The 18,494-nt window shown below is 35.5% G+C and overlaps 1 protein-coding gene across 6 annotated transcripts in view; it reads left to right on the top strand.

The window, feature by feature from the left end:
• LOC126777612 (plectin) overlaps positions 1-18,494 on the top strand; it is a 67,522-nt gene that overhangs the window by 37,207 nt on the left and 11,821 nt on the right. For 4 of the 6 annotated variants that reach the window (XR_007670069.1, XM_050500685.1, XM_050500683.1 and 1 more), the window contains exons 2-9: positions 8,757-8,906; positions 9,286-9,382; positions 9,484-9,539; positions 11,809-11,976; positions 12,238-12,384; positions 13,444-14,189; positions 14,865-15,075; positions 15,624-15,776. Coding sequence is in view for 5 of the 6 variants with exons in the window: in XM_050500685.1 (XP_050356642.1) it covers positions 8,757-8,906; positions 9,286-9,382; positions 9,484-9,539; positions 11,809-11,976; positions 12,238-12,384; positions 13,444-14,189; positions 14,865-15,075; positions 15,624-15,776 (1,728 nt within the window). In the remaining variant the exon portion in view is untranslated. Of the gene's footprint in view, positions 1-8,756; positions 8,907-9,285; positions 9,383-9,483; positions 9,540-11,808; positions 11,977-12,237; positions 12,385-13,302; positions 13,325-13,443; positions 14,190-14,864; positions 15,076-15,623; positions 15,777-18,494 lie in introns of those variants that run through there. The other 2 variants (XM_050500684.1, XM_050500686.1) reach the window with 2 other exon arrangements.

Raw genomic sequence — 18,494 nt, 5'->3', positions numbered from 1 at the left:
GCGTTCTTACCACTGGGCGGCCATCACGGCTTTTGATGTGTGTATTCTTGAAATGTTATAATTATAATGGTCACTATCTGACTTTTCATTTGAGTACAAAAGAATTTGCTTGTTTTTTATTGTATGATAATTGTTGAAACTTGTGAACCAATCTTGTCTTATAGGAAAGATGTTTACTAAAAAATACAAAACAGCACACAATCCTGTTCGGGTTTCTGATCGGAAATAATATCAAACATTCAATCTCGAATCATCCTCGCATTCAAGGAAGGAAGGCCATCGTGGGATGGCCGGCTTGACTACCCGCGTCGAACGGGATCCCATCAAAATCTTACATGATTATTTATAGTAAAAACTTTTATACTGTAGATAGAATATAGAGTAAAGATTTTCATTTTTTTTATACTTGCAATTGCAAAAATTAGTTACTGCGATTTGTTTTGCGATTGTATTCAAACAATACACAATTATATATAAAAGAATGATCACTTTTCGTCTAATAGGAACATTAATTATATTTTTGTTATAAAAATTAAACCAATAAATTTAGTGTCTTATCATACACGTAACAGTTTGACCCGTGGTAGCTTTAAAGTTCTAACTTGGGGTTATCAGTGACATAATCGCCAAATGTCAATACTTTATAAATTACTAGTAGATATTAATATAAGTGCATCAAAAAATTCAAGAAATTCTTAAGCCGTACATAGTAGCTTTTATTCCGATTTAAAGTATTAGTAAGCTAAATGCAAAACTAGTTCTATTAAATCACTGAAGCAAGAAGCAAGCAAGCAAGCTTCAACTCTTCGACTACTTTTCTATACCTAACACCTGCAGCTCCCTCCCCTTCCCTAAGACGCGAAAGCCACGAATGAAAACTAGTAGTCTAAATATTAATGGAAGAGATCCCATTACCATGGGATCCTTAAAAACTGTCCTTCTGCAAGGACAGCTTCTTGAAGAAGCATACCATCTCCTACCGGTTCGTAGGAGATGGTATGCTTCTTGCAAGGACAGTTTTTAAGGATACAAGTGACTTCATACTAGGTGGCTGATTGCTTGGTTCGTCTTCCACAAAAGTCGTGTAATGTCTTCATCTTATTTTAAGGCTATCTCGTAATCCAAAACACCAAATTACATAGTTTGTTTGTTCGTCTTGTTCGTTTGCCTTTTGCAGTCTGTCGAATAGTTTGAATGTGATCTAAGAAGCATTCAAGACTTACTTCCGTAATAGCCTGTGAATCTCCCACTGCTGGGCTAAAAGCCTCCTCTCCTCTTTTTTTGACGAGAAGGTATATATATATACACGAACTAAGGAAGAAAGAAAATCAATAAAGCCTTAACAAGTATGATATTTTTTTGTATTATAAACTAATTTTTCAAATACTATTCTCACACACTATAAAGAAAATATCGATTATCGAAATTAAGGAAGTAAATTAGGACAAACGGAGGGTGAAAAGGTCATTTAGGCCATGGACTTAGTGAACGAGTAGAAACGGAATTTATATTTTAAAATAATTAGTCTGAAGTATAAATTTGTATATATTTATTTGTTTAATTTTTCTTTTAATAATTATGTTAGATTAAAAATAAATGTACTTTATTATAAATTAACTCTTACGGGAATTACTTATTATTTAAACTTATTCTAACATACGTACTGATTTTCATCAAATGAAACGCGCAATTAAAAACGGTTTCATTTGACAATGTAAGTATAAATGACTAATGTTCCTCTGAACGAATTGTTATGCGGTAACACTCAATAATCTCAAACTACCCACTTTCATAGAAAATAATAATTATAGTGTACAAGTGTATCCGAAAACACATGTGCAATTCCTATTCTCTCAAAATAGTAGTAAGCGTGTCCGATGAAACGACGGATAAGAGTCTGAAAGAGACCAGGTGCAGGACCAACGATTTTTTTTTTATTATTTATAATAGATAGGATTGGAGAATGACTCACTTGATACATTGGATGGTGCTGAAGAAATCTTAAACTTACTTACATCGCCAATGTGCCACCAACGTTTGAAACAGAAGCACGGAAGATGTTATGTCCCTTGTGTCTTTAATTACGCTGATTCATTCACCCATCAAACCAGAACACTATAGTAGAAAAAAATTAGCAAAGTATTGATATTTAGCGGTAAAATAAGTGATGAATACGTAACTACGCAGACGGGTTGGCACCAAATAAAAGCAATGGCTTAACGTGCTTAGCTACAACTTAATAATGTTAACCTATATATAAATTAGTTTTGAAAATATAATTATTATTTAGCATCGTGTTATGTACATTTTAAAAACAGTTATGTACTTCAGCGATATTAAAATAAAACCGCTATCGCTTTAGCACCGTCCCATACTTTCAGTATTCCGCTTCATACAAATATTTTTCATTGTTAGCTCCAATATTAGCGACACACGTTTCAGCTACAAAACATATTATATGTACATAATAGTAGCTATGTATATATGTGTGTGTGGTTTTGAAGATTACATTTACATTGCGAGAATGTGTGGTGTTTTATCATCACGTAACCGCTTAAAGTTTTTTCTTAAATAAACGTAGTAGCTATTTAATCCTCTTCAGTAGTAATAGTAATTTTAATGTTTTTTATACGGAACTCAAATGGACAAACGAGAAATGGTAAATATTTTTACCACTGCACCTAACCATGAATAATTTTAATATGTATCGCTCATTGCTTAACTGTAAGATTCTTTATTAGTATAACGATAATCTTTATACATTTTACTGGCGGTAGAGCTTTGTACAAGCTCATCTGGGTAGGTACCACCCACTCATCAGATTTTCTACCGCAAAGCAGCAGTTCTTGGTATTGTTGTATTTCGGTTTGAAGGGTGAGTGAGCCAGTGTAATTACAGGCACAAGGGACATAACATCTTAGTACCCAAGGTTGGTGGCGCATTGGTAAGCGATGGTTAACATTTCTTGGAATGCCAATGTCTATGGGCGATGGTGACCACTCCATCAGGTGGCCCATATGCTCGTCCGCATTCCTATTCTATGAAAATATAAAATGAATGAGTATACCTTACAATCTTGGGGCACCGAATTCTAAAAGAGATTGTTGCACACTAAAAACTCTGCTATTGACCCAGACGAGCTTGCACTAACCTTATCACTATATAATAATACGATGACTGCCTCGTTGGTCTATTGGCTAGATGTAATGCCGCAAATCTCGAAGACCTTGGTTGCAACTTGGTTCCAACTTGGCTGCGAAGATACTCAGTAGCAGTAGCCTGGAAGTTAAAAGTGTACACTACAGTGAGTGATAGTCACGCTTAACACGCGTGCGAAAACAACTATGTATACAAAATATTGTATTTTGTATACATAGTTGTAAGACCTCCGCACTTGTAAGACGATATACTTGCAAGATTGCAAAGTGGCCGAGATTTTGTGACACGAGGTTAGTAATTGCACGTAATCCTATAGCGGTGACATCATGGCGACGCGTGGGTGGTAAATTGACTATACTTCCATTTCGTGCATTGTTTTGTTAGTATTTGCCCATCCTATGTTTTAAATGTATTATTACGAACATTACTTTGATATTCTGATTTTTTCAATAGTTTTTTGAATGCAACTACAATTATATCTTATTATAGAATGGTCTTTTACACATAAATACTTTGTATACCTTTGTCCAGTAGACAGGGTTTGATGCTTACATATCTAGGTCAAGCCAATGAAGCAATAGTAGGGTAAAAAAGTAAAAGTAAAGTAACAGCCCGTAATTATCCCACAGCTGGGCTAAAATCTCTCGTACTTTAGAGGAGAAGGTATTCCACCACGCTGCTCTAATGCGGGTTGGTGGATACACATGACAGATTTACATTCGCCACATGCAGGATTCCTCACGGTGTTTTTCTTCTATGGCGACCATGAGATGAAATAGCCACATAAAAATTCAGTGGTCCTTGCCTGCGGACTCGGCATCCTTGGCTTAGATTCTTGTCTTCAAACAACTGAGGCATTACGGTTCTTATTAGGGTAATATAAGGTCGACGAGCCTGGTGGCATAGTTGGTGGATGTTTGCCTTTCTCGCCGAAGGTTGTGGGTTCGATTCCCACTCAGGACAGATATTTGCATGAACGTGTCTGGTTGTCCGGAGTCTGGGTGTCTTATTATCTATATAAGTATGTATTTGCAAAAGAAAAATAGTATATGTAGTATATTAGTTGTCTAGTTTCCATAGTACAAGTTCTGTACAAGCTTAATTTGGGATCAGATGACCGTGTGTGAAAAAATGTCCCAGGATATTATATTATTATTATTATATAGGATACAGGAATTATAAATTAAATCTATATACCTCCATACATTTACCTAAATTTATATATTTACCTACTTTATCTCAGTGGTATTTTTTAACTCTCATTTTATAAGTCTAACATATGGCCACCGGAATGCGGATTACTTTACACTTTAAAAAGAGAATCGGCAAGAAACTTTACAGATTATTCGTATATTGTCAAACATTTTTAGTTTCTCCATGCAAACTTCTGTGACGTGATTGTGTGAAACATGAAACCATTCATATTCAAGTACTAAAAATGAATCAGATTCTTAAACATCACAGAGTAGTCCGTTTTAGACGTTCGTCTTATATACGTTTTTATTCGACGATTTCGTATGTGGTTGTGACGAGTATTGTAACACACATATACGTATTCGAGCTCCTGTAAAAAATACCGATAGCAAAATATGCAGCGTTGTACACATACCTCAGTCAGGTTTTTAAACGGTCCCGAGGATACAGTGCGAACATAACCCCCAATAGCGATGGAGACGTGAATAACTTCTGTGCGAATGTGCACTCTTAACACAAATTGCCACATCTTTAGAGTCGTAAAATATGATATAAACGTCGAGCTAGACTTGAATATAAACGCGTTCAGTTCTGAGCAATACACGTCGGTAACACGATTTTCTTATAATATGAGAAATAAAATATATCACCGCCTGATACTTGAATCGAGAATTTTATACAACTTCAGAATAATGTATGGTGCACATCTGCGCGGTCATATGAAGAATCACTAGTAGAGCTTTAGCTACACCAGCGTGTTTAAGCGAATATCATGTATCTAGTAGTAATGTTATATTCACATTATTTATTTGCATTTCGTAATTACAAATTTTATTAAAATCAAAGTCATATCATGATTTTGACTTTGATTTTGAATTAATTGAAATAGCTGCAACAAGCACATTGATAATTCCCAAGATTGTACTCCTAATTCCGGATGTATACCGGGAAGAGCCGACAAGAAATTCACTAGGCACTTACTCCATCTCTCCGGTGATTAAATAACATAGAGGTACATATAGGTTGAAAATTGTTGCCGATTATATAAACTTTAAACAAACAAATGATCTTCAAAGCACATATGATGTACATACACATATTTACACCGCCAAACAGTTACTTAGTATTCTTGTGCCGAGATGGCCCAGTGGTAAGAACCCGTGAATTTTAAACGACGATCGCGGGTTCGAACCCTCTAAGCGCCACTGAATTTTCATGTGTTTAATTTGTGTTATAATTTATCTCGCGCTTGACGGTGAAGGAAAACATCGTGACGAAACCTACATGTGACAAATTTCATTGAAATTCTGCCACATGTATATTCTACAAACCCGCATTGGAGCAGCGTGGTGGAATAGGCTCCAAACCTTCTCCTTAAAAAGGGAGAGGAGGCCTTAGCCTAGCAGTGGGACATTAACAGGCTGTTGCTGTACTGTGTTCCGGTGACAGTGTAATTACAGAAGAGTCGTAACATCTTAGTTCCAAAGGGTGGTGGCGCATTGGCGACATTAAGGAATGGTTAATATTTCTTACAGCGCTAAAGTCTATGCGGTGGTGACCATCAGGCGACCCACTTGCCGGTTTGCCTAAATAACACAATAACAAAAGCCGCAGTTGATTTACTGGTTGTTTGTTACTCATTAATATATACTCGTATTGCCTTGAACTTAATTAATTATAAAACTAAAGTTCATATCTTCACCCATAGACTTGTACTGAAAGAAATATAAAACGTCACCGACGACAGAATCAAGGTCTTTTGTCATTACATTACACAGATTTTTTAACCCTTTAAACTGTCACACGGTAATACAACTATTGCTATTTAAAAGAAGAATTATTGTTGAATTTGTCGCACGCAGACTGACATGTTAAACGCTCGACCACCAATTAAAATCAGAGTTACCATTGTATCGTGTTTATTCAACGTATAAATAGTTTGAATGTTGAATTAATTTTATTATAATATAATACAATATTAACAGCATAATCGTGACGCGTTTGAAACATATTTACGTAAAATATTTTCGTTGACGTACAAGCCCTTGCGTTTAGTAACACGCGACATAAATTTAAAAAAGCTATAATTGAAATGAAACGAAAATACCACCCACGGAAGTACATTACAGGAATACTAAGTAAACCACAAAAGGCTTTAATAATGTTTATAGCGAATAACGTCCGTCACATAAAATTTCTAGCAATTTATGAAGTGGTCTCATTTCGGGCAATAATTATATTTATTGTGGAAGCAAGTCTCGTTCTTTCACTAAAACTAAAATTGTAAACTAAGTGATACTTCCCCGGATTTGAACCGCGATAAAGATCCACGTGTTGTTTCCACTAAACCATCTTATAAATACATTTAACACTTTTGTTGATAATGTTGTCTTTAGGTCTTAAAAATTGTTTGATCGATTCGAATGAAAATGCATATATATATATATATATATATATATATTATATATATATATATAAATTCGAAATGTAAACTGTCAGCCATTTTTATTAACACGTGCGAACTAAGCAACACCAAAACATTGCGGTGTACCGTACGCGGCCGCGCGCCGCCTCCTGGCTGCGGCACCGTGCCGTTATACGGTGACCGGTGCCGCACCGTAGACATGGGTCCACGCTCTTAATGGCATTGTTATAATAAAAGGTATTAGTTACTGTAGTGTACACAGATCTACAATAATGTATTAATTAGTATTTTATAATATGAATATACATATATTATCTGTGTATCTATTCATCTGTCATCTCGGATGACAGATATCGCGGAGCGCGGGAAAATAGAATATTATATTGGAATTGGCGCGAAGTGAAGACAGTGTATGTGCATAGGGAGCTGATATATAAATATGACTTACGACTTGAGTTAAAGTACGGTAAAAGGATGAACATTTCAGTAATACATAAACACACTCACTTTCATATTTATAATATTAGTTAGGATTCATTTTATTAATATGGTCTGTGATATATTTTTTTCTTTCCTTTATGCAAAGGCAAATAGTTATACAGACATGATTGTTTATTTTTCAAGTGAAAATATTATTATGTGTCTTACACAAGACTAGCACTTTCGCGTATTAGTGGTAAGAACGCGTGAATCTTAACCGATAAACGTGGGTTCAAACCCGGGCAAGCACCTCTGAATTTATGTTCTTAATTTCTGTTTATAATTCATATCATGCTTTTCGGTGAAGGAAATCTGCATGTGTCTAATTTCATCGAAATTCTGCCACATGTGTGTTCCACCAAACCGCATTGGAGCAGCATGGTGGAAGAAGCTCCAAACCTTCTCCTCAAAAAGGGAGAGGAGGCCTTAGCCCAGCAGTGGGACATTTACAGGCTGTTACTGTTAAACGTTCGTCCACCCTAGAGTCGTAGCGTGATGTTATAAAGACAACAATAAATCATTTTCATATCAGGCTAGTCTTGATATTAACAATCAAACTAAGAAATATGCTCTTCTACTGTAAATATTAGCTTAGATTAAGAGATTGTCTAAGTTCGATGAGTGCTAAATTATAGAGCTACGAAATGTTTATATATTGTCAAAGAATAAAAACATTCATTACGGTACGTGCATTAACCTCAATGATTACATCGTAGTGTACACAAGCTAGCAATAAATATCCACAAATATAATTCATCGAACTTCGTGGAATATGTGGTGCGGTAACGACAGCGCCATTTGCGCTTGAATTTTTTTGTATCGACCAACTTTGGTGCCAAATGCGAAATAAATTATAGCTCAGAAGTAACGATAGCGCCATATGACACCCTATGTCATATTCCAATGTTTCAACAATAACTCGAACCATATATATACATATATTATTCAGTAGTCCTCGAATAAATAGATAAGCTTTACGTTTTCCAGAAATATAATTGCCGAAGAAAATAAAATATTAAGTTCCTTTGTAAGAAATAGATGAATTGATGGAATTAAGTTATAATAAGTTGTAATGTATTAACAATTTTCAAGTTCGACTAGCTACCCGTCTCGTTTTAAGGGTTCAAATAATATGTTTTATTGAAGAACGAACATACATTTGATTTTTGTACCAGAAACACCAAAGACATTCATGACAATCGGCTGAATGGTTTAGGGACGCATAAAGGACAAACATAATAATAAACATTGATTTCCTCAAAATGAAGACACAACGACAATTATTTAGATATATATTAAAATACAAAAATAATCTAGTTATATATTATTGATAAGTAAAATAGCAAATAAATGCCTCATAACCGCGTGCTCTTAGGGGGCTTTGAGAAGCAATTGGAACAGATATAAAATCTATAGCACTACGGATATACAACTAAACCCCGATAACTTAAAACAATGTAATGAATTGATGATAATGTTTTCTATTTATTATTTTCAGAAACAAGCAATGCTTGTAAGGCAATTAGAAGAAGAACTCCGCCTTCGTATGCGCCAGCCCGCTCCTGAACTACAACAACAATTAGAGGCGCTTTACGCTGAAAACGAACACCTTCAGAGAGAGATAGCAATATTAAGAGATACTATTAAGGTAATGACAATTTTATATTTCCGAGGATGTTAGAAGATACAACCATCTGGAGTTCCGTTGTAAGAACAATATGACATAAACAGCAATACATTTAGGTCTACTATACAGCAAGAATTGGGTTTTCATATTACTCTTATTATTTACAGTATATCCGAAATTAATTTTGAAAGTCTAATATTCGTAAAAATATACAAAAATATGATATGACTTTATGCTTTTCATTCGTTATATATTAATCTTGAAACGAAACGAACAATTATTTTGTTAATAAAAAACTTTGATCCGAAATACTTTCTATTATTAAGATCTGCGAGAATCGTGAGCTAGTAACATACAAAGTTAAGTCACTTATATGGTTTAACTTTTAACTTTTCAATAGGAATTGGAATTGCGGATTGAGACTCAGAAGCAAACATTACAAGCGCGAGATGAAAGTATCAAGAAATTATTGGAAATGTTGCAAAACAAAGGAATGGGTACGTGGTTATGTTTTAATTTAGCAACGAAACACTTAGAAACTGATATTGTCCTCTAATAGTACATAACGATGAGGATACGTAACTGGGACTTTTTCCAGGTAAAGAAGAGGAAAGACAAATGTTCCAGCAAATGCAAGCAATGGCACAAAAGCAGGTGATTGTCGTTAAATTATTGAATGTCGTGTTGCATGCTTACCCAGAATAGACTTTTTTCGTTTGAATATTTATGTCGTTGGAAAATTTTCTATTCTGCGGCTATTATATATCCTACACCGTGTTACTTAGCCGTATGTTCTGCACGTCACTGCTTTCTCATGTTTATGTAACAGTTATTGTATTTCACATGGGCGTTTTGTTTTGTGATACCTTTATCAAACACTGTCTCTCGTAGAGTTGCTCTTGATAGTTTCATTTCATCCATTTGTCTCCGGCCGAATGTGACTGTCGCGTCGCTTGTATGTCGCGTCGAGTACATTGTGTACAATCGACCTGTTACTACTCTTTTTCTCTGGCTTCATTCGATTCTGATCAAACTTTCGCTTTCTCTTCACGGTCTCTATTACACTTCGAGCTTGTTCCCCCTGAGCACTTTTTCCATTCTTATCGATTCCTCCACCTTCACGTCGACCTTAACGGACGATAGAAAAATATCTAAAAATGAAACCCTCCGATTCGGCCTATACACAACAAAATTAAAAAAAGAGCGACACGAACACCGACTCACGACATTGCATGTTTAGCTCATTATGTCCCCGTCACATGAACCCTAGCGAAGACCGTCTCGTGTAAATTTCATTGGTTCAGTTTGAGCAATCATTAAAATTTGTGTACCGCCTTGACCTGGGGCTGCGCGGGCTCGGCGGGAGGGCGGGAGTATTAGCAGCGCAGCCCCAGGGAGGCGCGAGGCGAGTAGTCGGGTGGCGTGTAGCGGGCCGGGAGGCCGGGCCGGGCGGCGGCGCGGCTGACCGACTGGCGTGTGGCAGGAGCTCAAGGCGACGGCGGACACGCTGCGGGCGCTGCAGGCGCAGCTGGAGCGTGCGCTGGCTGCGGCTGGGCTGCCGGGCGGCTCCGCGGGCGCCACGCTCACCGCTGTGCTCGAGACCAAGGAGGCGCGCATCGCCACGCTGGAGCGGCAGGTCGCGCTGCTCGAGAGCGAGCTGGCCGCGCTCGGCTCCCCGCCGCCGCCCTCGCTCGCGCCCTCGCACGCCTCGCTATACGATAAGGCCGACCCTCCCTTCAAGCGACAAGTAAGTTTTCTGCTGAACGACGTGCGCATCACCAAGGACGGGCGCATGGTCGCGCCGCCGCGGCCGCGCCCCATGCCGCGAGCCCGCGCGCCCCGTCCCCACTATAGCGCCACCACGCTGTGACCGAGCCCCGCCGCGCGCCGACCGACGATCCCGTGTCAATTTATCGCTTTAAGACCGATCTTAGCCGAGTTGTCGACTCGAAATATTTTTGTGTAACTTGTTCATTGTTAGAGCTATTTTTAATTAAAATATAAGAGATTATATTCTTGAACAGTCGATTGATATTTTTGTTAAGTAGGGTTCTAGGTGCGATATTTTAGATATATAAAATTTATGGTTATCGAAACGTGTGAGATTACGTTAACACCAATTTGATGGTTTAGAGACTGTTAAATAAAGACTGTTGAGGTCGTATGCATCGAGCGAGTTCGGGTGCGTTTTTCTGAAATTCCTGATCTAATCATATTCCGCTTTCGGTGTTGATCGCAATTCATCGTCCAGTATATAGCTTTGGTCCCGTGCCACTCATCACTAGTGTAGCTCACACGACCCGGCCTCTTCATGTAGTCGCCATGTTCACAAGTCTCTGCCACAGTATCGGTAGATAAATGTATCACAACGTAGGCGCCCGTGCATCGTCGACATTTAATTCTATTAGATAATCACCGCTGGCAAACTTTCTACTTGTGCTCATTTAAGCTTCAATGTTCCATATGTTCTAATATTAGATAAATTGGAAAGTTTTCCAGCGTTTGATGTACGTTTTTATATATTTCATTCGATTTGATGAATTTTTGAATTTTGTCTAAGTGTGGATTATAAACGTGATATTGTGCATGTAAAAACATTTAAGGTATATAATATGTCTTCCATGGCACTAAGTTATATAATTGTTAGATGCTGAAAATATTTCTTTATTAACGATTACTACTAATGAGCTTGCGTCGCTTTATCATTGATACTAACATCAACTTAGCCCTTCTTTTGGATGGTCTTAACAGTTTTGAGAAGTAGATTAAATTTAACATCGATATCATTTCCGCCATCACTATTTTGCCTTTGTAGATAGATTTTATCTCGTTTCAATTCGTCTTATTTTCAATTCAATGACTAATCTTATGATTGAATTTATTTAATTCTATACAAAATTTCCTGTGGATGGTGGTTGAGCAGTTGGATGAGTTTCGTCTGGAGATACAAAGGCGGGACCAGGAGATCCTGGCCATGGCGGCAAAGATGAAAGCATTGGAGGAGCAGCATCAAGACTACCAGCGTCATATAGCCGTCCTTAAAGAATCGCTTTGCGCTAAAGAAGAGCATTACAGCATGTTGCAAACTGACGTAAGTTAAAAAATGATGCAAACACAGAAATGATTATTACAGTATGTATGCCAAGTATATGTCAACGTAAAATTGTGAGAGCAATTAGATTATAAGCTGTACAATAATTCGGTAACATATATAAGCACTCTTTGATTTTGATTGATTGGAAAACTCAAGAATTTTAACAATATCTTTGGAGTTTTTTTTATATACTAAGAATAACCATACAATATTTTCTATCCGATCTTCTGTCATTTTCTAATCAATTTCTTTAACTAGGTGGAAGAACTTAAAGCTCGTTTAGACGAAAAGAGTAGAATGGTAGAGAAGAAAACAGCAGCAGCCCTTGCAGCTGCTCATGAACTCGCAGAATTTAGAGATCACTCTGAGATCAAAGATAGAAAGATAAACGTGCTGCAACGAAAGGTAAATAGATGCTGTATGAGACTATGTAGATAATATTATATACAAAGCTGGACTAGTTCTAAGTACCGCTAGATTTATTAGAAACTAAACTTATTTTACTGTATATGGTGATTCAAATCTATTTTAAGTTTTGTTTAAATTTTTGGCTGTAAATATAATCGAATCAAAGATATACAGGCTTACTTATAATCGTTATTTAGTGGGTGATTAGTTAAACAATGCCGTGTCTTCTTCTTTCGTATGTCAAATCAATAATGACAAAAAGGGAGAAATAAGTGTTTAACTAATCTATTGCTAAACAAGCTTTCAAAGACAATAATTTTTTGGAACATTCCTATCACTAGTTTTTCTTTAGATACGATTTATGCTTAGGCCTACAAGGCACTGACCTGGGGGGTCCGACAACCCAGACATAAATAATATAATTTGCCTCTAACCACTTCGGAATGGGGTTGAGAGCTCTCCCTCTTAGTGCCTAGAGGCCTTGAAACTCTAAGTCCAGATCTAATTATATTAGAATCTAGAGATATTTCTTATTTAATTTGTAAAATATGTTTTGCTGTAATTTTATTGGATATATTCATTCCATTTTCAACAATGAAATCTCATTGCATATAACTCTAAAAAAGTAATTTTCACTAACGATACTACTCTAGTCTATTATGATAATATGTATAAGTTGCTATGTTTTTATTTTATAGAATTGTTATTTAGTTATATGTTTCTATATTTATATAATTAAATATATGCTACCAATTATATTTATGTTCGTTATTTGTTTGTGCAGTGTAATAAAAACCTTTAGCTGTACTTACATTTTATATTAGAAAATTGAATATTATTTTAGTTAAGTTTTTCTTTTTGTAATTATATTTAAAAAGTTTATTTATTTAACTTTTTATTTTTCGTTATAGTGCTAGTGTTTTTTATTATTTCAAAGGTATGTTTACTTTATGTTATTGTTATTATGCTTTAATTTATATTGTGTTGCTCTTGTTTTACTGGAAAAAATAATTAAATTATAGTTTTATAGTGATTACAAGAACGAATTAATTTTAGATTGAGAATCTTGAAGATCTTCTGAAAGAAAAAGATAATCAAGTAGACATGGCCAGAGCTAGACTCAATGCCATGCAAGCCCACCATTGCTCCTCCGAAGGCGCCCTTTCCTCCCTTGAAGAAGTCATTGGCGATAAAGAAAAGCAAATTCAACAACTTAGAGAACAGAGAGATAGAGCCGAACACGAGAAAAATGAAGAGAGAGAACTACATGAAAGAGAAATAGCTGATTACAAAATGAAACTTCACGCTCTCGAAAGTGAAGTGGAAAAACTAGGAGCTCGATTGGAAAGAGCTCAAGCAGAAAAAGACAGGCTTGAAGCTAAATTAGAAAGCTCTCAATCTGAGCTCGGAAAGTCAAAGGCTGAGTTAGACAAAGCTGCAAGTGAAGTTGGTCGATCTGGCGCTGATTGGGAAGCAGCGAAACAGCGCTTAGCTAGACTCGAACTTGAGAATGAACGCTTGAAGCATGAGTTAGAGCGATCCCAAACAACTTTCGGTAGAAGTACATTGACAACATCTCAGGAATTAGATCGAGTCCAAGAGAAAGCAGATAAAGTGTCGGCAGAATTGAGAAGGACTCAAGCAGAGCTAAGAGTCACACAAGCAGATGCAGAAAGAGCTAGATCCGAAGCTAGTGCGCTTCAAGATAAACTTGAAAAGTCACAGGGTGAAGTCTACCGCCTTAAAGCGAAACTTGAAAATGCACAAACCGAACAAGACAGTCTGAAGGAAGAATATGATCGGTAAATATATTGAAGTGTTTTAATCATTAACTTTGTTTGTTTCGAAATAATTTAATTGTATAACAATATTCATATCATACACCTTTATTTAATTTTACCTTTATTTGATTGGTTATGTGTGGCGTTATTTATGTATTTATAAAATAGACGGATGGTAAGTGGTCACTACCGTCCATAGATATTGGCACTTATATCGTCAATGCACCATCAACCTTGGGAAATAAGATGTTATGTTCCTTGTGCCTGTGGTTACACAGGCTTCAAGTATTACTGTTTGGCGAGATTCTACCAAAACATAGTTCAACTTTTCTATTTTGAATATATAATATTATTTAAGTAATTAGCATTATATAAATTATAAACTAACAATATACTTGTGTTTAATCATTAATTAATATCGTTTAAAAAGACTAATTTACATTAGATCGATTAAAGCATAAAGCAAATAAGTCAAGACTTAACGTCGGGCCCGGTCGTCTCAAACGGTATCACAACTTTTTTTGTCACACATTCCTTATGTAAAACGAATTTTTAACGATCGCACAATTTTTATATTTATTTCCATATATAGATTTATATATAAAAATTGTATTCTGATACTTCATTTTATAATTCCCTCTAAGTGTAGCTTTGAAAAATTCGTAAACTCACAACACTTATTTTATCTTCCTCTAGTGTCCAATCATCTGTCAGTCGTCTCCATTCCGAACGTGACAAGGCAACAGCAGAACTAGACAAGGCAAGAGAAGAACTAGAAAGAACTCAAGCTACTCTCGGCAAAGCGCAATTACAACAAGACAAGCTACAGGCGTCTCTTGATTCCGCACACTCAGAGATTGATAAACTTCAAGAAAAGTTGGACAAATCTGCTGTTGAAGTGAGAAAGGTATGTTGCAATTCTGCACTTAATATAAATAAGGTACTAATAAGTTATTTGTTATCTATAATATAATAGCGTCCCGACATCGTCGGTAAACAAGTTTTGTTTTTTTGTTTTTCTTCCTGGAATTCGATCCACACAACACACAAAAACCCATTCAACACACAATAAATCACTAAAATCGATCCAGCCGTTAAGAAGTTATGAACGTGTGTTTATGAGATTTTCTAATACACGAGAGACAAAAAATTAATATAAAGATAATAATGAAACAAACCACACACATTAGTAGAATTTTAAAAGTTAAATGAAAAGTCGCTTAAACCAGAAGAAATATTACATTTCAATCTTGCTTTAGTGTCAGCTCACGGTGGCATTATTATTATACTACCTATTTAAATGCTAATATTTTTTCAAGTTTAAGTAGTTGAACTTCCCTGTTACTTTAATTTACAAGGTTAAAATGATCATTAGCAATAAATATTATCCATTAAGCAACTGAGCGGCAGTCTGTTGTAGCGATTCAAATATTTAAAATTCTTATTCTTCAACAGTTGCAAGTGGATCGCGAAAAATCAGCATACGACTTCGAGTCCCTTCAGTCTCAACTCGACAAAGCCCTTGGTCAAGCCGCTAGACTGCAAAAAGAGAGAGACACTGCTCAACTAGATGCTGATCGGTTTAGAGACAAGCATGAGAAAGCACAGGTACGTTTATAACTAAAAAATTTTTTATATTTAATATTTTTTTTATAAAAAACGCAAAAATGTAGACTTCGTTAATGTCATCGGTCTGAAGTGAAAATCAAGTAACAGCCTGTAAATGACCCACTGCTAAGTCTCCTCTCCTTTTTGAGGAGAAGGTTTGGAGCTTTCACCACACTGCTCCAATTCGGGTTGGATATACGGCCGATTTTCTGAAATATTTTCCTTTACTTTATAAATACAAATATTTATAAGTCAAAAATCATACATACCTGTAGGTTTGTGATACTTTTATTAATGTGATATTTTTATTGATACAAAGTCTAAAAACATTTTACAATACTATACCTAGTATAAGTATAAATCTAATCGCTTCATTGTTACGTAGACGCCCATCCATTCCAAATTCATTATAAATTCAGATAGTTTTGTTTTTAAGTATTTTAATACTTTCACTTGATACAACAACCAATATGCGAACGTAGCTGCGGGCGAAAACTAGTATTATAAATGCGAAAGTGACTTTCTTTGTTAAGCTTTAACTTATTAACTGCTTAACCGATCATTATTAAACTTGACGTTGTCAGGGGTGCAAAAAAAGAGCAAACGGTACGTTACAGGTGCGCCCCACACTCTTTACATACGGGCGAAGCCGCGTACAGAAACTAGTTATTTAAATAAAGAATTTAAAATTTAAAGTTAAAGTACAATGCGAAAATTATTACTCATATTATATAATGCAAGGTTCGTATTCATTGAAATTTATTAAGCAAAGTTTATGTCGTTTGAATGACATATATCCCGTTTGAGAATTAATGATCCACAAATTTTCTATGGAGTCTCATAACATATTCAAGGACAATAGCAGGATCCTTGTAAAACTTGGCAACAACAACTGCTATATATCATTGCAATGGCTGTGTTACGTCATTCCGGACATATTAACCCAGACTGAAATGTCTAGACACAACGGCGCCATCTTTGTAAACGCTGCATGAATGGTCTTATTTTATCTGTATTCTTTTAAATAATGGGTTATAACCAAATATTATAATAAAGTCAGTTTTGATAACTTGCAAAAAGTAATGTTAATATTTTTGTTTATAATAATAATTTAATTTGTTGTTTTTTTTTTATTATATATATAAACAGCACATATTTAACATGTCAAACAAGAGTTAAATTTTCAAAAATCCTTCCTTAGTGCTGACCTACTATGAAAAATTGCAAATTTTAATGCTGCTAACCCCAGCAGTTAGGGCCGTCGTGGCGTTGATATGTCAATCAGTCAGTTATTCTTTTATATGGATTATTAATCTTAATAATTACACTTATATATTTAAATATTAATCGGGATGGTTACTACATTAAATTTTAATTTTATTACATTGCGTTAGGGTTAGAGGAGCGGATATTAGATAAAAAAGTGTGTCCATCCTTTTAGTTCAAGCTTCCTTCATAACAAATTTTTCCATAATCGGTTCAGTTGTTTAGCCTTGAAAGTATAAAAGACAGACAGAATTACTTTCGCATATATATTAGTATTGATAATGTTAAGAGCTTTAAATGAAATAACATATTCTAAAAAATAGCAATAATATTAAATAAGGATGACTTTTCAATCATTCTTGAAAATTGGATGAACACAATGAAGCCTCTTTCAGTGATAAAAATCCTAGGTCCTTTGTGATCCCATTTATCCAGTCCACAATCTATAACGCTGTAATCACTACCCAACTTCATACGATTGAAAGATTTTTATTATTATTTTTATTTAAAAAATCTTTGAACCCTGTCCAGCTAAAATATCATCAAAGCCATTTAGGAGTAAGTCGGCTTCGGTATAGATTTAACAAATTACGCACTGATCGTTGGAAAAATAAAGATAAGGCTAATGTCTTCTGTAATTAAACTAGAATTAATATTGACTCGCAATAAAGATCTTCGAGCCAATCGATTGCTTATTCTAAGTACTCCCTAACATTTAACAAACACGTACAACAATATTGATAATTTTATCAAATAACGTTTCAAGTGACAGACATCTTATTCTGCAAATATATTGTTATATAAAATATAATTCAAAAGTCAAAACTTAGTAGTTACTCCCTTTCATTGATAAAAAATTTAGTCACGTTTTTATTATTTTTTATTTTATTTGATTTACAGTATAGGTAGGCGGACGATGATATGGGCCACCTGATGGTAAGCGGTAAGCCCATAGACATTGGCATTGTAAGAAATGTTAACCATCGCTTAAATCACCAAGGCGCGGCCAACCTTGGGAACTGGATGTTATGTCCCTTGTGCCTGTAATTACACTGGCTCACTTACCCTTCAAACCGAAACACAACAATACCAAGTACTGCTGTTTTGCAGTAGAATATCTGATGAGTGGGTAGTACCTACCCAGACGAGCTTGCACAAAGCCCTACCAGTAAAGTCATAACACAATCAATTATCATAATCACGTGTAATAATAATATACAAACCAATGAGTTTTACGACGATTGCACCTTAGAATGAAACGATCGCCGCCAGGCTATTTCAAATAAAAAAATATTAATATGTTATTGTGTTTTGCCTATGATTGTAAAATATGACATATAAAAAAAACCGCCAAGTTTCTTTTGCCGGTTCTTCTCAGCTCTGAGTTGTTTATTACGTTACTTAGGAAAAATTGTATTGAAATATTAAAATATCTTTACCGAAAGCCAATCA

The sequence above is a fragment of the Nymphalis io genome, chromosome 23 (assembly GCF_905147045.1).
Source record: "Nymphalis io chromosome 23, ilAglIoxx1.1, whole genome shotgun sequence".
Lineage (NCBI taxonomy): Eukaryota > Metazoa > Arthropoda > Insecta > Lepidoptera > Nymphalidae > Nymphalis > Nymphalis io.
This window is presented reverse-complemented; position numbering and strand designations above follow the sequence as displayed.